At 37.0% G+C, this 25,114-nt stretch overlaps 3 protein-coding genes and 1 long non-coding RNA gene across 6 annotated transcripts; 2 read left to right on the top strand and 2 right to left on the bottom strand.

The window, feature by feature from the left end:
* Positions 1–1,939: 1,939 nt before the first annotated feature.
* Positions 1,940–4,810, bottom strand: LOC112589832 (trichohyalin-like). Its single transcript, XM_025304545.1, has 3 exons — positions 4,184–4,810; positions 2,505–3,296; positions 1,940–2,311 (listed from the first exon to the last, which is right to left on the bottom strand). Exons 1-3 carry the CDS (start codon positions 4,808–4,810, stop codon positions 1,940–1,942), a joined length of 1,791 nt encoding a protein of 596 aa, XP_025160330.1.
* A 2,348-nt stretch (positions 4,811–7,158) lies between these two features.
* On the bottom strand, positions 7,159–8,983 carry LOC109504013 (uncharacterized). 3 transcript variants are annotated; one of them, XR_003113817.1, is made up of 3 exons: positions 8,907–8,983; positions 8,420–8,572; positions 7,159–8,356 (listed from the first exon to the last, which is right to left on the bottom strand). It is a non-coding gene; the product is annotated as an uncharacterized LOC109504013 (long non-coding RNA). The 3 variants fall into 3 exon arrangements; XR_002162837.2 differs by having other exon boundaries at positions 8,919–8,983; XR_003113816.1 differs by having other exon boundaries at positions 7,159–8,283; positions 8,919–8,983.
* Positions 8,984–21,937: 12,954 nt separating this feature from the next.
* Positions 21,938–22,672, top strand: LOC112589833 (fatty acid synthase-like). Its single transcript, XM_025304547.1, has 2 exons — positions 21,938–22,127; positions 22,249–22,672. The coding sequence occupies exons 1-2, from the start codon at positions 21,956–21,958 to the stop codon at positions 22,509–22,511; spliced, it is 435 nt and encodes a 144-aa protein (XP_025160332.1). The 5' UTR covers positions 21,938–21,955; the 3' UTR covers positions 22,512–22,672.
* Positions 22,673–23,080: 408 nt separating this feature from the next.
* Positions 23,081–23,900, top strand: LOC105191316 (fatty acid synthase-like). The gene is made up of 4 exons (XM_025304544.1): positions 23,081–23,171; positions 23,296–23,448; positions 23,506–23,714; positions 23,862–23,900. The coding sequence occupies exons 1-4, from the start codon at positions 23,081–23,083 to the stop codon at positions 23,898–23,900; spliced, it is 492 nt and encodes a 163-aa protein (XP_025160329.1).
* The last annotated feature ends 1,214 nt before the right edge of the window (positions 23,901–25,114 follow it).

Below are 25,114 nucleotides of genomic sequence, written 5' to 3'. Positions count from 1 at the left end.
GCGACTTTTGCAATAAATACCGCTTATTTTGTGCTACTAAAATATGTAATTGCAGATTTTGTACCCGCTGCATTTCCTCAGAAACCATCACAGACCCAGCTTACGCTCAAAAGTAAAGTGCCACTTTTTTTCAAAATATCAAATTTTCTTTTATGGAATAAATTAGCACAAATTATGCTCTTTCTATTTATGTACTTGTTTTTATTTTTTAATTATTTTTTGCTGGGGTTCTGCTGACTTCATATGAAGGTAGCAACACTACGATTTTTTTCAAAATGGCACGGGGTAGAAAATTTTTATTAATTTTTATTAATTAAGCACAAATTAGCACAAAATAAGTACTAAAAAATTTAATAGGTGCGTTTCGATCCTGCCAGCTTCAAGGAGGTAAGTGTACCGTGCTAATGACTTTCTGCATTTCTGATGGTAGTTTTAACTTGTTCTACTCGAGTTCCATACAATTCAACAAGTTTTAGCAGTTGTTCTGTCGTATAACTATTTGTAAATAAATTTTATCTTTTGGCGTCAGCACGATATTCAGTGAAAGTATGTCGCGCTGAGGACTTTCTGCACTTCTGATAGCAGTTCTAGCTTGTTTTAATCGAGTTCTATACAATTTAACCAATTTCAGCTTTCTTTGCGCCGTATAACTATTTGTAAATTAATTTTAACTTTTGACATCAGCCTTCCTCCTTCCCCTCGTCACTCGACAAAACTCTGAGAAAATGTTTGGTTCTGTGACTTCCGACGTTTTTGATACATTATATCTCTCAAGTTTAATTTGGCTGATTGTAATAAGAGATTGTGAATTAACCCTAGACATACAGTGTCGTGCAGGCGCCAGAAGATAAAATTTATTTAAAAATAGTTATACAACGGAACAATTGCTAAAACTGGTTAAATTATATGAAACTCGAATAGAACAAGCTAAAACTACCATCAGAAATGCAGAAAGTCGTCAGCACGACACATTTTCGTCGAGTGTCGTGCTGGCTTAAATATTTAAAATAGTATAAAATTGTTAATTGTTGGAGTTTGGTTCCGAAATGGTTCATTATTATAGAACTAGTCTAGGACTACGAAAACTCTCGTCGAAAAGTATATTATGCATTTGCTTCTTGTATTTTAGAGAAGGCTGTGTCATGCTGGAACGTGAAGTTAGCACGACATTTCTTCATTTCCGATTTTTTGGTATTATAAATGCGGAACTTTTTTTTCTTTTTATCAGGAATTACAGAACTATGAAAAGTGCTACTGGAACTAGTATTGTTTTTTTTTTAATTAAAACGTCGTGCTAACTTCACAGACACTCTCTCGGGCCACAGCGCGGCCCAATCGATCTAGCAACTGTTGACGGCGTGCGGTGAGACATAGATGCGCCGAAATAAAAGACGAATAGTTGCATGTTGTCTTCTCTTGCCGCGCACCGGCAACAGTTGCTAAATCGGCTAGGCTGCGCTCTTATCGAAATGGCTGCAACGCTTCTCCAATCATTTATGTCGGTACGCTCCTACTTCTCAGATCTCTATCTTTAATAACTAGATAATTATTACGAATCTCTCGCAAAACAGTATGGGACTTTTATGTTTGTATTAACCCGCTGTATGTTTCCACGAGCTTTGCAACATTAGTTATGAGACATTCTGTATAATCTTATTTATAAGAGTGACGAGAAAACGTTGGTCTCTAATTATAAGCTTACTAGCATTCACAACATAATATCTAAGATATTTAAAAGTATTATTTCCAATAAATTGATATTATGGTCTTAAAATATTTTGTCACAGCTTGAGGTGGAATTGCAAATGGAAGCAATATACATAGATTTCAATGAGGCTTCTGATTCGATAGATCACTCGATTTTTCTGTGCAAATTGCGTACAATTTGTATTCATGATAAATTATTATCATAATTGCGCAGCTTTATTGTCAATAGAATTCAAGAAGTAAAGTTTAATAACCATTGCTCTAAGGACATTATTATCCGTTCTGGTATATCGCAGGTTTCCCATCCAGGACTGTTATTATAATATAATATAAACTTCTCCAGCCTTCCTATAATCTTCCTATTTATCTTCTTTTCCTTCAGAATCTCCCATAACTTCTTTCTGTCTATGTTGTCGAAAGCCACCTTAAAATCCACGAACATTGCGTATATTTCCCTATCTTTTTTATTATTCTTTTCTCTTTGCACTATATGATTTAGTACGAAGATGTTATCCAATATTCCTCTTCCTCTTCTAAATCCTCCCTGGCTTTCAGGTAGTAATTCCTTTGCTTCCACTTCCTCCTCCAATCTCCTTCTCAACACCTCAGCATAAATTTTATACGCTGTACATAGTATTGATATCCCTCTATAATTTTCTGCTCTTTCCTTATCTCCTTTCTTGTATATGGGGCAAATCACTTTTTTTGCAATCCTTCGGTATAGATCCTTCCTTCCATATCTACAACAATAATTCCTTAATTCCTTTCCTCATTGCCTGTCCTCCATATTTCCATACCTCCGTCGGTATTTCGTCAATCCCTATTGCCTTCTTCCTTTTGAGTTTATCTATTGCCTCAATAATTTCTTCCTCTTTCAGTTCCTCTTCTCCTTCCTCTTCTTCTTGATTTCCTCCAACCTCGTCTTCTTTTCTTTCTTGTATAAATGTCCTTTCCTCTTTCGTGTTTTCTTCTATCACTTCTAATAATTCCATAAAATATTCCTTCCATCCCTCCTTGTCTATATTATTCTTAACCTGTTTTCTTTTACCTCTTCTCCTGTTTATAAATTCCCATACTTCTCTTTTGTTCCTTAGATTTCTTAACTCTTCTTCTTCCTCTTTTTTCTTCTTTCTTTTCCTATTCTCAACGTGCTTTTTTAAAGTTTTCCTTGCCTCCATGTATTTTTCTCTGCTTATTCTACCTCTTCTCCAGTTTCTAAATTCTCTATGCACCCTCCTTTTCATTTTCATACAGCTCTTGTCCCACCATTCCTTGTGTCCTATTCCTTTCCTTTTCCACTTCCATTCCTCCTTGACTAATGCTTCCCCAATTACCTTCTTCAGAGATAGCCATTTCCGTTCTACCGATTCTTGCTCTTCTTCTAATTCTTCTCCTGTTGTATCTAATATTTTCTCTGTTCCCTTTTTGAAGTTTTCAATTGCTTTCTTATCCCATCTTATCCTTGTTTTTCTTTCTTCTTCTCCCTCTTCTTCCTCTTCTCTGCAGTCTCCGTTTCCTTTTATTTCCACCATCATGGGCATGTGATCCGAGTCCACTCTTTCTCCAACCTTAAATTCTCTCACAATATCCTTACAATTTTCATTGACAATTACATAATCAATTACCGAGCTTCCTCTCACACCTATATATGTAAATTCTCCTTCTTTGTCCCCTTCCGCAGATCCATTCAATATATATCCTCTCCCACTACTTCTAACATATTATACTTTTGCTGTCTTTTCCTTTTATCTTATCCTTGCTCTTTCTTCCTAGCTCTCCCTCCTCCTCTAATCCTCCCTCTTCTCCTATCCTTATATTAAAGTCTCCTCCTATTATTACATTCTTCTCTCTTCCTTCCTCCATTATTTCCTTTATCTTTTTTCCTATCTCCCTCCATCTTTCCGAGTTATATACTGAGATAATTATCATTTCCTTATCCTTGCCTTTACCTTCTATTTCGGAAACCAGTAACCCTTCCTCTTTTTCCTCCCCCAAAATGTTACTTTCTTTTCCCCAATTTTTCCTTCTACCTATCAAAAAACTTCCCTTTGCTCTTCCCCTCTTTTTCTCTCTCTTCGCTGGCCTATATGCCCACCAGTGTGTGTTAGGCAATCTTTCCTTAAACCCTTCCCATCCCTTTTCTTCTAACCATGTCTCACATAAACTGATAAAATCCTTGCCCTTTATCCAGTTCCAAAAATCTTTATCCTGCCTCTGTGTTCCTGCCACATTCCAAAAAATTAGGTTTCTACCCTTCCTCCCCTCCCTCCCTCTTCCCTTCCCTCTCCCCCTTCTTGGATTACATGAAATACTGTCTAATCTCCCTTCCCCCTCCCTTTCTCTTTCCCCCTTTCTTTCTTCCTCTCTTTCTTCTAGTCTCTCCTCTCTACCCCCCTCTTCTCTCTCTCCTATTCCTCTCTCTCTCTCCATCTCTTTCCTCCTTTTCTCTTCTCCTATCCTCTTCCTCCCTTAATGCTTCTTTCATCTCCCTTTCCTTTAGTTCCCTTAATTCTCTATCTCTGTCCCTTTCTTTTCTTCTAATTATTTCTTCTTCTATTTCTTCCCATTTTTCCCAATTTCCATCAATCATCACTCTCGCAAAACCCATTTTCACCGTCTTTCCTTTCCTCCTCTCCTTCCCCACCCATTTGCCCATTTTCTCTTGTATCTTTCTTTCCTCCCACATCAAGTCGTTCTCAATAAAAATACTTTTACCTTTCAGTTTCCTCTTATTTCTCATTATCTCCCTCTTCATCTCCTCTTCCTCCAGACTTACCACTACCACTTTCCCACTTATTCTACATCTCTTCACTTTTATTTCCACATCCAATTCTTTTTTTATAAATTCTTCTGCCTTTTTATTCGTTATTCTGTCTCCTATCTCCCATCCTTTTATTACAACATTACCTCTCCTCTCCTCCTTTTCCTTTTCTACCACTAATTTCTTTATCTTTCCTATTTCCCTTTCACTCAGGCATTCATTTAACCTAGCCACACTTCTTATCGAACCATACCTACTACTCAATCTCGTTCTGCTGCTTAGCCTACTAGACTCCGCTTTACTTTCCCATTCCTCTCTATTTTCTCCTTCTCTTTCACTCATCTCTCCTTGCTTACTTTCTTTTATAAATCTTTCCGCAATTATCTTCTAATTTCTTCATCCTACTCTCTATCTCCTTCTTCCATTCCGTTATTACCTATCTCAACTCCTTCCTTATCTCCTCTCTAACCTCCTCGTCTCCTAATCCATGCGTACCCCTGAAACTCACCTTCCTCTCTTGATCTCCTTTCTCTATCACCAATTTTCCTTGCTTATCATCCACTCCTCCCTTGCCTCCCCTTACCCCCTTTCCTCCTCTCCCTGTACTCATATCTCCGCTCCGTCTACCTAATCTCTCCGCACTATTCACTTCCTATTCTGCCCCTTCTCTACTTATTCCTTATTCCCTCTATCCGCCTTTATTCTTGTCGCTATCTTACCTCCTTCTACTTCATTTCCTACCTTCCTACTTTACTCCCCTATCTTACTTATTTTACAATCTCTATTTTTCTCTCTCTCTCACGCAAACTCACGCAACTATACACTCGTACGCCATCTAACCAAGTCCCCAGGACTGTTATTATTCAATTTATTTATTAATAATGAACCTGTGAGAGAGCAACTAAAGCAATTGAAATAACTGACTTCGGTAAAAAATAAGTAAAATACAAGTGAATATCGTCACACATATGAACCGAAAAGAAACGATCACGGACTGAAGCAAGTTTTTGATGGCCAACTCAAAGTTGAAATACATAGAAAAAAAGCGGTGTGTTCCCAATAGTTAAAAACATTGTGAAGCGGTTCTTCTCGGTAGCCTAGTTTAAGATTGGATCAAATAACTTTTGATTGTGGTTTCGCACTTTAGATTAAATTTAATTCAATATCAACTTTGAGTTTAAATTAGTTGAGCATCATAGAACTGGAGAAGTGGAATATTTCACACTAATTTTTACATATCTTTGTTAAATATAAGTAATTCAGGTCTTGCACATTTGTTTACACATGCTGCTATCCTTTATTAAATAGTACAAAGTTCTCCTAAGAAATTGTAATAGTCATGGTTGCGCGCAGTAATGTCATGAAACGACTAGCAAGTGGGAGATTTGCTTTGAATGCCAAGTTCATTAAATGCGATAAATGATTATTTAAAAGGACTAATACGATAAAGATATTGCCGCATTGGGACATCACCGAAATAATTGCACTGGCAAGTAAACCGTCGGAACTGTCCCTCACCAATTTGGATGGGCTTTGGATATGTTGTAAAGCAGCAAAAAATAATTAGGTTATATTTTTTTATCTGCGTATCTCGACGTTTAGGAGTTAAAAACACCCCTCGAAAATAACGGATACTTTCGTTTTTTGGGAATATGTTCTAAACTATAAGATGTATGAAAAAATGACCAGATAAAAGTTTAATGGTATTTTATGCTCTATGTAATGGTATATTTAGATTTTCGAAAAATATCAAATTTTTTAATTTACCCCTCCCCCCTCCATTATAATTTTTGCCAATTTAAAAATTTTTGTAAAGACAAAAATTAAAGAGCTTAAAAAGATAAATTCATTCATATATAATAATATTATATTTGACCGATTACATTTTTAGAAAAATGCATTTGAAACTTCGTATTATAGGAATTGCGCTGCGTTACATTGCGCTATAGGCTTACATACTGTGTTATTTCTTTTCTGCATGATGTTTACACAAACAATAACTGCATTTTCTGCGTATTGTAAATGAACAAAAATTATTATTAATTACATCATATGTAATGTATTATGTAACATTATATGGCATTTGATAAATTATGCTGCGTGAGAATGGAAATGTACTTGGGGGTGCTATTGCGTGAGTGAGTCTTAGAATAAGAAACATATACAGATACACACAGAGAAACATACTGAATATATATAGAACAGTTATTGAACAAGATTTAAAATGAGACTTGATATAACTCGTCGAGAGTGACACAAACATTACATATGTATAAATAATGCATATGCATAGCGTATTTATGGTACATATTCATCGTAAAGATGATGTTCATAGAAAAATGTGTTACACAAAGAGATTTCTTATACCAAGAACATATAATTATTGCAGTTTGGCCGCAAATGTCGCAATATATTTTTGTATTACTTTTGAAACAGAACTCGACAGGTGTTTGAAACTCTGTCGGTTTATTTTGCATATATCCACTTTTAAACCATGCGTATTTAAATAGATTTCGAAATCTAGGTGATGAGAACTGATTATGCGTTAATGATTGCAATTTAAGTATATTATTTCTGGAATGAAAATCTATTACAAGATCTAACAATATAACCATATCTGAAAAGTATTTAATAAAAATTTTCCACATTCGAAATCCGTACACATCTAATGGCTGTACTTTTTCCGTTGTGCCAGCCGAAATAGTTAGTAAAACAATATCTGTTGCAAATTCTGATCTAGTTTCTGCAATAATATTAGGACACTGACCAGTCCATGAGTCTAGTAGTAAAACTGATTTCGCTACAACATTTAGAAAATATACATCTTTTAACCAAGTTTTTACATATTGCGATGTTAATTTGCCTGATTTTGAAGCCATAGTATAAATATTAGGTGCTTTAAATATATTTTCCTGCATATTTTCTTGGACCAAATATTCCACCAACTTCTTTTAATACTATAGAAAGAGGCGACAATAATCTACCATCAGCGGTGATGGTCGGCTATATAGTGTAACTATGCGTGGTTGATGATATTGACTATACTACAGTTTGTACCTTTTTTGTACCTTTGCGCGCTAGAGTACAACCGGCATGAAATTCTAATTGGAATCTGCTTTGATCTGAATTATAAATATTTTCGAGTCCATATTGACCGATGTAATATTTTACATTTGTAATGAATGTTACGCATTTATTTTCTGGATCTATTTCTGATAACATAGACTTTTAATAACAAATTTTATTATTTTCCGTGATACAATATTATGCATAAGTTTAAATCTTCTCACCCATATCTCTGAAGCTGTGAATCCTGGTGCATTTTCTTCTTCTTGTGCTCGGACAGCCCATCGTGCGTTATCAATATCGTGAATAATTATTCCTTTCTCAAGTGCTTCATTGAAACAATTTATTACGTAATCGGAAATTCGTCTTAATTTTTCACTTCTAGTACTACCTTGATTGATTTCTTTTTCCCATCGTCGTAATTGTCGTATTGATGCAACTTTCCGAAATCTTTGTCTCACTCCTTCTAACGATCTCCGTTTCGTTTTACCGCTCTTCTAGTATTCCACGGCACTCCTTTTATATTCCATTGGTAATGCTTCTGTAGAATATAATACTTCTTCCGGTAAATACTCTATTTTTTCATGACTTTGAAGTAAGTCAACTGCTTCAACTTCGGAGGTCTCATATGGATCATAAAAATCTAGAGATATTTCTTCTCCTATTTCTAATACTTTTTCATTACTTATTTCTTGTAACATGTGTTCAATTTTCTCTTTTACTTCCCGTTCCTCCAAAGTTATCGGACTCTGAGGAATATTTAATGCAGTAAAAGTCACATACAATAACATTATTACATTTAATGGATTAAATGGCGTCATTCTAAAAAAAATTACTAATTAAATATCTGTTCCAAACTATGATTATGTAAAACATATTGCGTACTTTATATTTAATGAAGCAATCTCTTTATGTTAGTTATATGATATTCCTTTCTTTCTTGATAGAAAATGTGATTTGAGTCCAAAATAAACCACTGAATCGTGAGAAAGCAATTAATAATTCAACGTCTCTCTAATATGGACACAGGAAGTAGTCCTACAAAATATGTAACAATGAAAAAAGTATTCTAAAATATGAAGCATGGAAATTCAAATATTACATAGGCTGAAAAGATTCAAATATTACATAGGCTGAAAAGAATTGTAGAAATTTGCTTAAGTTTATTAGAATGTAAATAACTTTGTTGAATTGTTGAATTAATATTGACGCGTTACGTGTTGGATTATTTTATGTGATTATTTTATATAATATGCACACCACAGTACAAAAACTGTACATATAAAACTGCACAATAAAACAATTATTTGCTAATTTATAAAATTAGAATAAAATGTAATTTAAAATTATTATAAAATATTTATACGTTTACCAATCACATTACCAATAGATATAGTGTTACGTGATGGACACGCTCGCAACGGATGAGCGATTCGGACAACGTCAAAGTTAAGTTTTGAACTGATAATATTCCACATCACGGATGTTTATATACACTTCTTGCGTTCACAGCTCCATCATGTTGCACACGATACTATTGTTTGTGTCACAATTCTATATCAATATACGAGTGTTATTTTTATTTTCAATTGTGTATCGAAATCAGGCCACTTGGCAATACTTCGTGAAATTTTGCCAGCAATCGTATATAATAGCACAATGATTTACATTTTTAACTTCAGTCTCAACTTTTCTTACATTTATGTCTCAATATATTTATGCTAATAAAAGCAGAATTAACAGAAGATATTGCTATTTAATATACTATATGATATTATTAAATATACTATATGAGAATTGAGTCAGTCTCGACGAGTTATATCGAGTCTCATTTTAAATCTCGTTAAACAACTGCGTGTGTTACAGGATGAAGACGAGCCAATAGGAGCCAACGCCTGGAAGTTAGTCGCGCAATTATTTTTACGAGTTGGCTAGATCATCCTCCGATCTTGTCTCAGTTGGCTCAATCACTCCGACCTTGCCTTAGTTGGCCGGATCATCCTCCGATCTTGCCTTAGTTGGCCGGATCATCCTACGACCTTGTCTTAGTTGGCCGGATCATCCTCCGATCTTGCCTTAGTTGGCTAGATATCTTACTTTAAAAAACTCGATAACTTCGGAACAGCTTATTCAAATTGAATAAAACTATAATGCTTTGAAAAGGTCTGAAGAAGGGCTATAAGAATATGCAATAAAAAGTTGGGGGTTTCACTTAAAAAATCCGAAGTGACCTTGTCCTGATCTTGATGACGCCACCCAAGGTCAAATTGTTAAGATCGGTAAATAGATCTTTTTCAACGTTATAACTTTTGTCTGAAATATTTTTTTATAAAGTATATATTTTTCGAAATTTTCAGAGGTCTCGGGGTTTTTTCTTCACCCTGTATATTCAGTATGTTTCTCTGTGTGTATCTGTATACATTTCATATTCCAAGCTCACTCATGCAATAGCGACACCAAATACGTTTCCATTCTCACGCAGCATAATTTATCAAATGCCATATATATAATGTTATATAATACGTTACATATGATGTATTAGGTGTACAACTTTGCTTCCGCCGTTTTCCTATAGATGGCTTTAGCAGTAAGTAGTGGTCGAAATAAATAGATCATAGACGTTATGCAATAAACTTGGGCAGCTGTCAACATAACCCTATAAAAACATTAGTCAATTTGTGTCTGCATCATAAAGTTATTCTCGATTGAAAATGTCAGTTTATGAGCTATGTTCTCGTCATTTGCGAGAGGTTTTAATTTTCTGCTTCAATATGAAGAAATCTGCAGCTGAGGCTCATCGAAAGCTCTCAAATACTTATGGTGAGGCCGCTATTAGTGAAAGAACGTGTCGTGAGTGTTTCAACGCTTCAAGAACAGTGATTTTCACTTCGAAGACCGACATAGCGGTGGAAGATAGAAGGTTTTCGAAGATGCAGAATTGGAGGCATTATTTAATGAAGACTTGTGTCAAAGTCAAGAAGAATTGGCACGATCATTGGAAGTGACTCAACAAGCAATTTCAAAACGCCTCAAAGACATGGGAATGATTCAAAAGCGAGGAAATTGGGTGCCGTACGAGTTGAAACAGAGAAATGTTGAACGGCGTTTGTTTGCTTGTGAACAGTTACTTGAAAGGCAAAGACGAAAGGGATTTCTGCATCGCATTGTGACTGGGGACGAAAAATTGGTTCATTACGATAACCCCAAGCGCAGAAAATCATGGGGATATCCCGGCCGTGCTTCCACGTCGACGGCCAAACCGAATATTCATGGCTCCAAAGTCATGTTCTGTATTTGGTGGGACCAGCTCGGCGTAGTGTATTATGAGCTGTTAAAACCGACTGAAATAATCACAGGCGATCGTTATCGAACGCAATTAATGCGTTTGAGCCGAGCATTGAAAGACAAACGGCCGCAATACAACGAGAGACACGATAAAGTGATTTTGCAGCATGACAATGCTCGACCCCATGTTGCGAAAGTAGTCAAGACAAACTTGAAAACGTTGAAATGGAAAGTCCTACCCCACTCGCCGTATTCTCCAGACGTTGCTCCCTCTGACTATCACTTGTTTCGATCAATGGCACACGGCCTGGTTGACCAGCACTTCCGGTCTTATAAAGAAGTAAGAAATTGAATCGATTCGTGAATCGCTTCAAAAGATGACCAGTTTTTTCAACGCGGGATTCGTACGCTGCCCGAAAGAGAAAGTAGTGGCCAGCGATGGACAATACTTTGAATCATAAATGTATAACCAGTTTTTTACAATAAAGCCTCGAATTTCGGAAAAAAACGGCGGAAGCAAAGTTGTACACCTAATAATTAATAATAATTTTTGTTCATTTACAATACGCAGAAGATGCAGTTATTATTTGTGTAAACATCATGCAGAAAAGAAATAACATAGTATGTAAGCCTATAGCGCAATGCACGCTATAACGTAGCGCAATTCCTATAATACGAAGTTTCAAATGCGTTTTTCTAAAAATGTAATCGGTCAAATATAATATATAATAAAATATAATATAATATTATTATATATGAATGAATCTGTCTTTTTAAGTTCTTTAATTTTTGTCCTTACAAAAATTTTAAAATTGGCAAAAATTATAATGAAGGCGGGGAGGGGTAAATTAAAAAATTTGATATTTTTCGAAAATCTAAATATACCATTATATAGAGCATAAAATACCATTAAACTTTTATCTGATCATTTTTCATACATCTCATAGTTTAGAACATATTCCTAAAAAACGAAAAAATCCGTTATTTTCGAGGGGTGTTTTCAACCCCTAAACGTCGAGATATGCAGATAAAAAATATGACCTAATTATTTTTTGCTGCTCTACAACATATCCAAAGCCCATCCAAATTGGCGAGGCACAGTTCCGACGGTTTACTTGTGAGTTTGAAAGAGGCTACGTAGAAAAATAAATATTATCTCGAGCTAAAAAAATGGTATTTTCATTGAAAAGTTACTCAAGACAATTTTTCAATTCCTGCATACAAAATCTGTTTAAAAAGTACAAGAATTTTATTTTTCAATTTCTGGAGATATACCTAGATATACCTCTGTAACCTAGGAACTCTTATTTCCTTCAAAATACTCTTCTTCTCTTTTGATGCACTGCGTTTAACGCATTTGCCATTTCTGGAAACAATCCTGGTAGGCTTCTTTCGGGATAGCGAGCAGGTCTGCGATTTTCTTTAATGTTCTTAATCGTCTGAAATCGTCGTCCAAAATTATTACCTCAGGGATAAACTGTAAGTCTCTGTTAGTATCAGAAAGTGCTGGAACGTTTGAAAGAAAATCTCTGATAACGATTTGCACGCCCTTTTGTTCTCACGTTTATCATTGCGCGTCGAATGCCCAGCGTTACCACTGTCGCGGATCCTCGCGCAGTTTCGGGATCTTTCGGCTCTACGGTCGATCCTGTTTTGTCACGTGGCTCCCGAAAAGGAGGCATTCATCCGCTAGCTGCCAGAGCGGCAACTCGTTATACAGGGTGTTTGAAAGCTTATCATGCAGACGAAAGTTGGAGATAGATAAGGTGTAGCCGAGAAGAAGAGTCATGTACTATAATGTCAAATTGGCAATAGTTACCGAGTTATTAATTACAACATGTGAGCCAACAAGCGCGTAGAGAGCGGAGGGCGGCCGCAGTAAGCAAGTACACATTGATACAGGTGGAGTAAGCGAGCGGCAGTAGGCGAGCGTGCGCGGCGAGGGGCAACGTAATCGATAAGAGGCGAGCGCGAACGACGAGGAGCGAGCGAGCGTAAGAGACGAGCGAGCGCGCGCGGCAAGCTATAAGGCAAAAATATGTCATCGCGCCGTCCCTTCTTATCAGAGGCGATAGGAAACTGATGTGCTATTATTTCTACACCACCTTGCAGTAGATAGCTTGGTGCGTTTTTTATAGTGGTTTTCCCGGTAAGCCTATCTACTCTTACAATCTAATGTAAGAATTGTTCGAAGTGCCATCCTCTCTCTCGTATACAGAGTTCGGCCCTTCATACAATATTGCGCGTCGCACGGTGCGCCATGTCCGGCGTAATAGTATCGAAGGCCTCAACAATAGCTTCATGTACCTCGTTTTCTGTACCATTACGCTGATGCTCGATTAGACTTTTTATATGACCCCATACAAAAAAGTTTTATACATTTAAATCTGGCGACCGTGCCGGCCAGATAACATAGGTCTACAAGGTTTTGTTGTTGGGTAGCTGGGGGTCGTTTCCCAAGTAATTTTCTGCGTAGAATCCGAATCCGAGGTCAGAATTGGCCCATCACGTCAGGATTTTGAGATATTTGAGGTTATATGCTCGAAAAATGGCTTGTTGGACTACTTTTGAGGTTATGTATAGGACGCACAAAATTTTTTTAGCTCCTTTTTCTAATTGCATCATTTAGTACTACTCTTTCCCCTCAAAATGAGCTGTCGGATGGTCATCTATGATTTTTCCTTTCAAAGTTACGGCAATTTTAAAATAACATGATGAATTCCAAACCCTGCGCCGTTATAGTCCAACAACCTCATGAGCATTCACATTAAACTTGTAAACTTTGAACTATAAACCCGAAAACCTGGACTGAAAACTGTATATATAGGTTTTTGGGCCTATTATAATAGAACCTATTATATAATTATATTAGGACCTGTTATAACAGATTTGTGGTCGATCTGAGATCAGATTCATAATCAGCAACCCCAAAAACCCATATATACAGTTTTCAGTCCAGGTTTTCGGGTTTATAGTTCAAAGTTTACAAGTTTAATGTGAATGCTCATGAGGTTGTTGGACTATAACGGCGCAGGATTTGGAATTCGTCATGTTATTTTAAAATGGCCATAACTTTGCAAGCAAAAATCGTAGATGACCATTCAACAGCTCATTTTGAAGGGAAAGAGTAGTACTAAATGATGCAAATAGAAGAAAGGAGCAAAAAATTTTGTGCGTCCTATACATAACCTCAAAAGTAGCCCAAAAAGCCATTTTTCGAGTATATAACCTCAAATATCGCAAAATCCTGACGTGATGGGCCAATTCTGACCTCGGATTCGGATTTTAGGCAGAAAATTACTTGGGAAACGACCCCCAGCAGCCCAACAACAATCATGATTCCATTTTTTGTAGAGCTTTCTAATTGGACCACCACGAACCATCCACTTGTCCGGAAATTGCGCGTCCAATATCTCCCGTACTTCGCGACAAAAATGAGCCGGTGCTCCGTCATGCTGATAAATGAGCTGTGCTCATATGTTTAATGGCACATTTGCGAGAAGCACTGGCAACTCGTTCTCTAATAACTGTTTATAAATTCTGCCAGTTAAACGCGGCAGGAGGAAATGTGGATCGAAATGTGGAAATAACGAACAAAAAATGTTTCACTTAAACAGTAGGAAAAATTATTTTCTTCCTACTTACCACTTGATTCCCAATTATTCCCGCCCATACGTTGATGGACCAACGGTACTGAAATCCGCCTTCACGGACGACGTGCGGATTTTCGTCGGACCAATATACGTAAATAATTGCGAGAATTAAATACGCCGTTTTGAACGTAGCTTCGTCGGTCCATAGAATATTGTCGGGGAACAAGACATTCCGCCGACATTGCGCGAGGAACCCTGAATATGTTTTTCAATGATTATTATACTCTCAAATCACCACGAATATAAAAAGTTAATGACAATACCTTCGCAAAAGTATATCCGTTGTTCCAAATCCCGCGGTAACAGCTGTTGCACCCGCTGGTAATGGTACGGATACAACTAATGTTCACGTAAAGTGCGATGCACGTTGTACTGCGATAAATTGAGTTCGCACGCCGCACGATGCACGCTGTTTCTAGGATTTTCGTAGAAGGCGTCGAGAATTCTTTCCTCGTCTTGAAGACGACGATGCACTGGCATATGTGGCGTATTATGCACTAAATACTCCGTTTCAATCTTTGCACAACATGGAAAATTGTCTGATCTGTTCGATAATGTGCACGCCCGGGAAATTGCTCCGCGTATATTCGAGCCGCGATGCGCGCATTTCGAGCCGCTAGCCCGTAGGCCACCATCATCTCCATATATTCTTGTGAAGTATATCGCATTGTCGGTTTATCACTATGCGAGATTGATATGTGACTGCACAAAAAAACTTCGTGTTCACGAATCTCGGCAGAAACAATTGACGTTCGAAATATCGAAAGTCAATTGTTTCTGCCGCCTTTTTCGAAATACGGTTGTCGGAGCTCGAATATACACGGTGAGGCTCCTAACTCTAGCAATTTCCCGGACGTGCACATTATCCAACACATCAAACAATTTTCTGTGTTGTGCAAAGATTGCGTGGAACGAGGTGTCTAGTGCATAATGCGCCTGATATGCCTGTGCGTCGTCGTCTTTAAGACGAGGAAAGAATTCTCGACGCCTTCTACGAAAATCCTAGAAACAGCGTGCATCGTGCGGCGTGCGAACTCAATTTATCGCAGTACAACGTGCATCGCACTTTACGTGAACATTAGTTGTATCCGTACCATTACCAGCGGGTGCAACAGCTGTTACCGCGGGATTTGGAACAACGGATATACTTTTGCGAAGGTATTGTCATTAACTTTTTATATTCGTGGTGATTTGAGAGTATAATAATCATTGAAAAACATATTCAGGGTTCCTCGCGCAATGTCGGCGGAATGTCTTGTTCCCCGACAATATTCTGTGGACCGACGAAGCTACGTTCAAAACGGCGTATTTAATTCTCGCAATTATTTACGTATATTGGTCCGACGAAAATCCGCACGTCGTCCGTGAAGGCGGATTTCAGTACCGTTGGTCCATCAACGTATGGGCGGGAATAATTGGGAATCAAGTGGTAAGTAGGAAGAAAATAATTTTTCCTGCTGTTTAAGTGAAACATTTTTTGTTCGTTATTTTCACATTTCGATCCACATTTCCTCCTGCCGCGTTTAACTGGCAGAATTTATAAACAGTTATTAGAGAACGAGTTGCCAGTGCTTCTCGCAAATGTGCCATTAAACATACGAGCACAGCTCATTTATCAACATGACAGAGCACCGGCTCATTTTTGTCGCAAAGTACGGGAGGTATTGGACGCGCAATTTCCGGACAGGTGGATGGTTCGTAATGGTCCAATTATCTGGCGGGCATGGTCGCCAGATTTAAATTTATTAAATTTTTTGTATGGGGTCATATAAAAAGTCTAATCGAGCACCAGCGTAATGGTACAGAAAACGAGGTACATGAAGCTATTGTTGCGGCCTTCGATACTATTACGCCGGACATGGCGCACCGTGCGACGCGCAATATTATACGAAGGGTCGAACTCTGCATACGAGAGAGAGGACGGCACTTCGAATAATTCTTACATTAGATTGTAAGAGTAGATTAGGCCTACCGGGAAAACCACTATAAAGAAACGCACCAAGCTATCTACTGCAAGGTGGAAATGATAGCACATCACTTTCCTATCGCCTCTGAAAAGACTGGACGGTGCGATGACATATTTTTTCCTTGTAGCTCGCTGCGCGCGCTCGCTCGCCTCTTGTCACTTGCGCTCGCTCGCTCGCTCGCTCGCTCCTCGTCGTTCGTGCTCGCTCGCTCCTCGTCGCGCCCGCTCGCCTACCGCCGCTCGCTTACTCCGCCTGTATCAAATATCTACGTGCTTACTGCGGCCGCCCTCCGCTCTCTACACGCTCGTTGGTTCACATGTTTTAATTAATAACTATTGCCAATTTGACATTGTGGTATATGACTTTTCTTCTCGGCTACACCCAATCTATCTCCAACTTTCGTCTGCATGAGTATGGTAGCCATCTCAAGAATACAGACGCGTAATCAACACTAACCAGGAGCAGCTTTCATAACTGAGTGATCCTAATCCACAAATAAGCGAAACTGAGAGAGAAGCGTTTCTCTCGGCCACGGTCATCGAGGAAACTCCGTGGAAAAGCGTGGAAGCGTTGTTTCAACAACGCGCATAACAAACAATGTCAGAAGAAAAAACCTGAGCTGTTGCAAGTTGTAGCGAAAAAGAAAAGAGAATATGGATAGCGAATATATTAAATTTACATTAGTGATTGTGCATTACTTCCTAATTACATTACGTTTTACGAAGGCTGAAATATGTTTATAAAAAAATTGCTAATACCATATGTTACTTTGTTTATTTCATCCTCTTTGAGATGAGGAAATTACTGTTATTGTTATTAATATTCTGTATTATCTCCCTCCACCTTTCCTTCCCTTCCTTACTCCACATTTTCTCTCTTTCTCTCTTACTTCTCCCAATTTCGTATGTTTAAATAAATAACGGTTCTGTGATATGCGTGTCTTAATTTGTTCAAATCATACATGTCTGCGTTATATGCTTGTTGTCAGAAAGACGCAAGGGAGAGCGATACTTCTCTCTACTTATGTTAAATGTAAGAAAAATAAATCCTTATATCTAACGGAATTAATGTTTCTTGGTAAAAAGCAGTTTTATGAGAAAATTTAATTGGGATTTGCATTATGAACTTCAATAATCCTCGGAATCAGAAATTATATACGCATTACACGCATCTCTCACGGATGTTAAATTCGTCTCTATTTCTTTTTATATCTACTTGGACTGCGTTGCGTAGTTCACTTCCCGTATTAGCAACGCTGTAAAATCCGTTCCAAGACTCACTATAGCATACTGTGATAGCACTGCAAAATAGCAATGAGGTCAAATAAATTTTGTCATCATTTCCAGCTTTGGCTGCTGTGGTTAAAGGTTTGTAACAGTTGCAGTACAAAATGACGAAAATATAACAGTCATAAGCAATATATCAAGGAATTAAATAGTAACTTTGATTCATGCCAAAACTAATATTTCCTATGAAATAATAATATCAGTTAAGAAATTAGGTATAGTTACAATTCAAAGAAATGTCGCGAAAATCGAACTTTGTCCATTGAGTTGCACAAAATGGATAGAATCAATTATTCTGTAAAAATACATCTTATTAATACATAAATCTTATTAATATATTCAGAACTTTTTTGTTTGGTCACGTTTTTGTTGGTATAAATAAAGATGTAAAATATTGTTACGTCCTGGAGGAGGAACGCAACTTGACACTTGCTTTCGCAAGCTCCGACGTACTCGCAAGTCTGCAGTGCAGATCAAGGATCGGACCCCTTTATCTGGCGCGGACATACGTCAGTGGTCCTTTATTTAGATCAAGGAACTGAATCCTTTTACCTGAGATAGGACTGTGAGCGACGGTTGAGGAAAGGGAGAATTTTTTGGTTGAGAATAATTATTTGGAAACCGTGATTGGCTTACAATTACAAACAACTTGTTTTATTAGTAATTAGACGGATATTCACAATGAAATAAAATTTATAAGCTTTTATAATGTGTACGTATACATATATGTATAAACAATCGCGGTCTGAGCAAAATTCCGTGTTCGTTATGTCCGACTGTGATCGAAAAGATTGGCCACTGGCGTCTGATTTAACAATTAAGGAGGAATGCCAAGGGGGATAGAAAACGGAAGTAAAACGAAAGGAAAAGAAAAGAGAGAGAAGAAAAGATAAAAAAAATGAAACGAAAGAGGTCACTCAGATAAAAGAAAATATAAATAACTTACTGGTGGACTTCTCTGATCTTAGTAGACAATGAAAGGTGTGGTTGCTGCATCTCCGTGAGGATATATGCCTCAAGTTCTGCGCCAAGGACGGGCAGCTGATTTCGGCAGGATCGCTCTCAATGGCCCAAGAAGGCACAAGATCGTTACACCGAAAAATTAACAAGTGAAGAATACTGGTTGGTCTAAGCCACAAGTTGGCTTGATTGTTAAGAAACCCTGAAGAGGTGCTGGAGAGAAGCGTCTGTCCTGGGTGCTGAATCGGTGAGAAGTGAGTGAGGCTTTTGACTTTTCACAAAAAGTCAGCTTGGTTGAGAGAGTGGGGTTTTGGGGGAAATGTTCCAGAAGATTATTTTATAGGAGATAAGATGCAATAAGTGGCAATAAGAGGATTTCGAAAGTCTTTTGTAAATAAAAAACGTGGCAGCTATCTTAAGAAGTAAATATCGATATTTCTAAGAACGATGTCGTGATACTGTTATCAATGATTAAGCGCGTGGGAAACAGGATAGGAGTTGATTCAAGATTGTTAGTATTTTCGGGATATCGAAAATTCCAGAGATATCGTTGTGTGGTATCATGCCTGAGCGCATTCGGCTATATGATAAGTAATAAATTCGATTTCCCTTATTTATAAAAGAAGCCTAGGGTCCGCTAGGGTTAGTCAGAGGTTGTGCGCGATAAGAATTTATAAATAACATGGGAAAGCATGAGTTTCCGAAGATCAAAGGCTAGTAATATCATATAACAGCATGAAAGATTGTCTGGTCGGTCCGTCTTCAAAGGAAATTATTGCTCCGGACGGGAAGTTATTTAAGGTTATTTGGAGAGGAGATATATGGCCAAAATGACTCGGCGGATCTTTTCCGACGGAAATAGAGGAAACTCCGGTGATTAAAGCAGAGAGAAAAAGAAAGAGAAATCTGTGTGTGTGACGTCACTGTTCTCGGAGGGTCGCGGAATATGAACATTTGGTCGTATAATATAAAATGCAATCCGCCCTACTTGATAACAAATTCAAAATACGCGGAGTCCGCAGGACGTAACAGAATCATTTATTTTTTCTGTATGAAACAATACGTATCATGTATAAGTAATATGTTCTACTTCAAGTCAAATTCATTGCAATTGATTTGAAATGATTCGAAGGTGAATTTTAGTGCTGTTATAAATTTAGTACATTAGTATTATTTTTTAATATTACATGTGTCTGAAATACAAGTCACGAAATTGCTCCAACCGCTGGCTGGACATCCAATCATAAAATGCTTGATAACTTCGAAACCGCTTATTCAAAGTGAAAAAAATTATAGTACTTTGAAAAGGTCTGAAGAAGGGCTACAAGAATATGCAATAAAAAATAGGGGGCCCTATTTAAAAAATTCAAAATGACCTTATCTTGACCTTGGCGACGCCACCCAAGATCAAACTCATAAATAGATCTTTTGAAACCCTACAATTTTTATTTAAAACATTTTTTTCTAAAATGCTTAGCTTTTGTAATATTTCACCGTCCCAGTACTTTTATACACTCTGTATGTTGACGAAGGAGGAGCAAAATTCCTCTTTTTGCATTTCTCATTTCTAAAAATAAATTAATCCATCCCAATATAATATATATCCTAATATACATGCTTTTTTATAGTTAATTCTATTAATTACTAAAAAAATTGCGATTTTTAGTGAAATAGTACTTCTAGATCTTTACCAAAACTTCTCCTTTGGTTAATAACTTTTTAATAAACAATGACCGCCGAAATTTTTTGCAAATTACTTAGGGATATGTCCTTGATATAACTTATATGAAGTTCAAGGTCGATGGCAAGACGTCTCTTAATATACATAATTACTATAATTTCTATGGTATGATGTTTCACATTCGATGATGTATTAATTATAAGGGAAAACTAAAAAATAAATATAGGAGATAAAATGTAAATCTATACAGCGTGTCGGAGTATAATGAATATCATCATCCGATTATATCGTTGGACAGATTCGCCAATAATGAAAGAATAACTGAACGTATGAGAGAGAACAAATAAAGTAACTGAAATAACTGACTTCTATAAGAGATAAGTAAAATACGAGCTACAAAAATCATGTTTTCCTTGAAAAGTTCCTAACGACAATTTCTTACTCAATCTTTCTACATATAGGACGTTTGTCTGTTGTGAGAAACTTTTTGAACTGATAACATTCAGTATATAAAATTTGTTCGAAGACAAACTTTATTCATATGTCTGAAAAAAACTATGCACCTCGAATAAGCTAAATAGAAAACTCGAACAGAATTGTGCACTTCGAATAGCAAGTCCTACTCACACATCATATAACAGGAAGAATGATGACATTTGACCTTTATTATACATGTACATAGAATAACGCATTAGAATAATGCATTATTCTAATTATGCGACGTTCTATTTTAGAATACGACAAACAGTAGCGACGAAAATGCAAACGAGACAGAGCGCGGTTGATGGAAGGTTGATACTCACACAGCACACTTTATTTCAGAGACGTCCGATAGACATCATTCTGAGATACTATAATATCTTGGGGATATACAAATGTCCGTTGTTAGATTCTACAGATATCTTACGGATATCCTTTTTAGTAACTTTAGTTCCTTTTCAGAAACTTTTAGTTTCCAAAAGTTATTACTAAAAGATGTATCCGTAGGATATCTATGAGATCTAAAACAACGGATATTTGTATATTCTCAGGAAATTGTTGTAGGACGTCTTTAGGATAATGCGTGTTGTATGCGTAGAGACGAAGAGAGAATGTCAAAGAACAGAAACATAGCACTGGTTGACGACATAAGAAAATTAGAATAAAAAGTTGATATTAATGCATATGATAACAATCACATCAAAAATATCATATCGATACATTCGTGTCTGCCGATAGATTTTACAAATATTTTCGTTCAAATATGGTGATTCATTCAACAACGACTAGTATTCAATCTCAAGATATGTACATACTTGCTGCTTTCAGAACATGATACAAGATGACGTGACGTAATAGTTGAGATTATTACGAAATTCTATTCTGACGAGTTACACGGAAGAAGACAACGAATTTTCCATTTCACATGTATATTAGACATTGCATGCATTTCTCTTACGCGAAATGTTTGCTTGTAGAATAAGATTGTACATTCATTCAACCCTTTGATTCCTTTGATTCTTGTATTTATTTCGATCCGAAGGAGTAGAAAGTATTTTGCATTTTTAATACATTTTTAATACAAACAGATACATTAGCGAGGCGAAAGTATGGAGAATAGCAGAAAGTATAATCCCTACGTGAAAGTTCCACCGGGTGAGGAAATTGTGATCTCCGGTATCGCAGGACGATTTCCCGATACAGATAATATGAAGGAGTTACAAGAAAATCTTTTTAATACTTCGGACCTCGGTTCGGACGATAATCGACGGTGGAGCAACGGTAACGTACAGTCGCCATTCAAATTAAATATTAAGGAGCAAGCAAAAAGAAGAAAAACAATCGACGAACATTCGATATATTATACTCCAATACAAAAAATGAATGTTCAAAATTTTCACAGTCAACTACGACATGCCAACTCGGTCGGGAAAGATTAATAATGTAGACAAGTTCGACGCGCAATACTTTGACATTTCACCTGTGGAAGCGCATGTCACCGATCCCATGTGCAGGTTGTTGCTCGAACACACTTACGAAGCGCTTACTGACGCTGGAGTAAATCCTAAGGAATTACGAGGAACAAAAACCGGTGTCTTCATAGGATCATGTTACTGTGAGACGGCCAACGACATGCTCTATTGCAGGGCTCAAGTACAATATTAGATGATATTAAAGATATGAAAGGAATTTTAGGACGACCGAATATTTCGGAAAAGAAATAATGAAGTAGAAATATTATAAGCAAACGTTATACCTTTGCTTCAAGCACATTTTCTTGCAAAATTCTTGATTACGCTAAATATCCTTGTTTCCGAAATGTTCGTGCCCAGACTTATTAAATACTTATTAAATACCTGACGTAAAAAATTGAAAATGCTACAATTATTAAACATTAAATAGTGTCATATAATTAAACAAGACACTAAAAACAGTTAATACACACTGGCACACACATGGTATGAGATTTTTCTCTGTAATATAACTGAAGAAGCGTATTTTACATAAGCATAAGCGCAAACATATGTACGTAACAAAGAGAAAAATTGGGTAAGAGACAAAGACCAACATGAACGTAATTTACTTTCAATTAGGCAGCTGGATTCCCAATTATTGGCTGTAGTAGATACTGGCTAGCAAACAGCATTTCTAATTGGCTTGATCTTACCGGATCATCCTATGTCGTTGACACGGCCTGCAGTTCAAGCCACCAAGCTATTGTAGAAGCTTATAGAATGATACGAAGTGGAGAATGCGACGCAGCTATCGTGGGTAGTGCCAACCTGTGTTTTCATCCCAACTTAACGTTTCAGCAATTTCAGTTCGGTAAGTATTTGTACTTAAAGATGGAATTGTTATATATAAAGAGATTTTTCGTTTACGTGCAAACGCTGTAATGACAACAACTTAATGAGAAACGCTTTATTGTCAATCGATTGAACAATTTTAGGAATCCTCTCCCCTGATGGTTATTGCAAGCCGTTCGATGAGAGCGGTTCCGGTTATATGCGCAGTGAAGCAACCGTAGTAATATACCTACAAAAAGCAAAGAACGCAAAACGAATCTACGCTACCTTAGTCTATTCTAAAACTAATTGCGATGGTTGGAAGCTAGATGGAATTGTGCATCCTTCATTGAGCATGTGAAAAAAATTATTAGAAGACTTTTACGATGAGTGTGGCATCACACCCGAAGAGCTGTCTTACATCGAAGCTCACGGCACTGGTACTTTAGCAGGAGATCTGGTAGAAATTAACGCCATCGATCAAGCTCTATGTTCAAAGAGGAGTACTCCTTTATTAGTGGGTTCGGTGAAATCGCGTTTCGGGCATACTGAAGCTGCCGCTGGTCTCTGTCAAGTGGCGAAAGTATGTAAATATATATATTTCAATGTTTTCTCTAGCGAAAACGCAAGATTGTGTTCACAAAAGACATCCCACATTGGTTAATGCAATATCGATATATTTTTTGACATGTTTTGGTACCTCATTATTTCGGAAACTGGACATTTACAGGTTCCTAAAATCGCTCTATTGGTGAGCTGCAAAGTGTAAGGTTTGAGGAATCTACTGATATGGCTAGTCTAAAATTGGGAAAAATATAAAATCCTCTCAAAAAGAAGGGTATGTAAATACGAGGGTTTGGCAACCGTAGAGGGATCGAATAAATTTAACATTTTTCTATGTAATTTGATCCGTAGAATCCGAAAATGGTCATAAAATTCGCATCGGAAGCGGGGAAATTCTTTAATTTTATACATATACGTTAAGATAAAGGCAATATTGCCGATTTATGCGTTTCTGGGTCTCATTAGGAGAATTAATTAGTCTGAAAAACGTTTGCATAAGTAAACAAGCCTTAATAACAAGATGAGAGGCAGATTCAGCTACTTAATGCAAGATAAGGGAAGATCTAACCGGTTAAGGCAAGATCGCAGGCAGATCCAGCCCACTAAGACAAGATGAAATCTTCGCCATTCTCGCACATGTATCGTTGACGACCATTTGAAAGATAAATGCGGGATTTGATTTGAAAAACATTCAGCCTGATTGATTTTTTAATATAAATTAATTTTTGATACCTTCCGACAAAGCAAGAAAATATGCATGAATGAGTGGAATATAATGATCTTGAGAAAGACAAAGTAACTACTTCTATTTGTTCTTCATTATTTGTACTCAATCCAGCATGACTTCCCACATAGCACATATTACAGCAATATCACAATAATATTACTTCTCCATTGTAATATTACAACGTAATATACCATAATATAAAAGGTGTCCCAAAATTCATGCAAGAAGTAATTTTGATAGAAACACAGGTTTATAATTAAAAATTATACATTTTTTATTGGTTCATAAAGTATACAGTATAGGAATACGTATGGAATAGCATATCGAGTAAACGGCCATAGCGAAGAGAGTTCGTTGAATGGATTATAGAATCAACAACAAGTGGATGCTGATTTTTCGAACAAAATCATCTTCAGCGATGAGGTTCATTTTCATCTTGATGGCTTGATTAATCGACAAAATTGTCGCATTTGAGGTTCAGAAAATCCACGAGTGATTGTTGAGAAACAAATGCATCTACAACGTGTCACTGTTTGGTGCGGATTTTGGGCTGCAGGCATCATCAGACCTTCGGACATTCTTCTTCGAAAATGTGGCTGGTCGGACAATAACAGTTAATGGTGCTCGTGGCATGATAAACCAGTTTTTTTTGCCTAAATTGCAAGATATGGATGTGGACGACATGTGGTTTC

The sequence above is a fragment of the Harpegnathos saltator genome, unplaced genomic scaffold (genome assembly GCF_003227715.2).
Source record: "Harpegnathos saltator strain DR-91 unplaced genomic scaffold, Hsal_v8.6 scaffold625, whole genome shotgun sequence".
Taxonomy (NCBI): Eukaryota; Metazoa; Arthropoda; class Insecta; order Hymenoptera; family Formicidae; genus Harpegnathos; species Harpegnathos saltator.
The sequence above is the reverse complement of the archived record's forward strand: the minus strand, read 5'-3'. Positions and strand labels throughout refer to the sequence as shown.

Coding starts and splice junctions, on each gene's coding strand:
- LOC112589833 (XM_025304547.1), top strand. CDS start 21,956: ATGGAGAATAGCAGAAAGTATAATCCCTACGTGAAAGTTCCACCGGGT. Junction 22,128..22,248: donor TAATCGACGGTGGAGCAACG/GTAACGTACAGT, acceptor AAATTTTCACAG/TCAACTACGACATGCCAACT.
- LOC105191316 (XM_025304544.1), top strand. CDS start 23,081: ATGATACGAAGTGGAGAATGCGACGCAGCTATCGTGGGTAGTGCCAAC. Junction 23,449..23,505: donor TTCTAAAACTAATTGCGATG/GTTGGAAGCTAG, acceptor AAAAATTATTAG/AAGACTTTTACGATGAGTGT. Junction 23,715..23,861: donor GTCTCTGTCAAGTGGCGAAA/GTATGTAAATAT, acceptor GGACATTTACAG/GTTCCTAAAATCGCTCTATT.
- LOC112589832 (XM_025304545.1), bottom strand. CDS start 4,810: ATGAGTGAAAGAGAAGGAGAAAATAGAGAGGAATGGGAAAGTAAAGCG. Junction 3,297..4,183: donor AGGAAAGGGAGATGAAAGAA/GCATTAAGGGAG, acceptor GAAAATTGTAAG/GATATTGTGAGAGAATTTAA. Junction 2,312..2,504: donor TTGACGAAATACCGACGGAG/GTATGGAAATAT, acceptor ATTTATGCTGAG/GTGTTGAGAAGGAGATTGGA.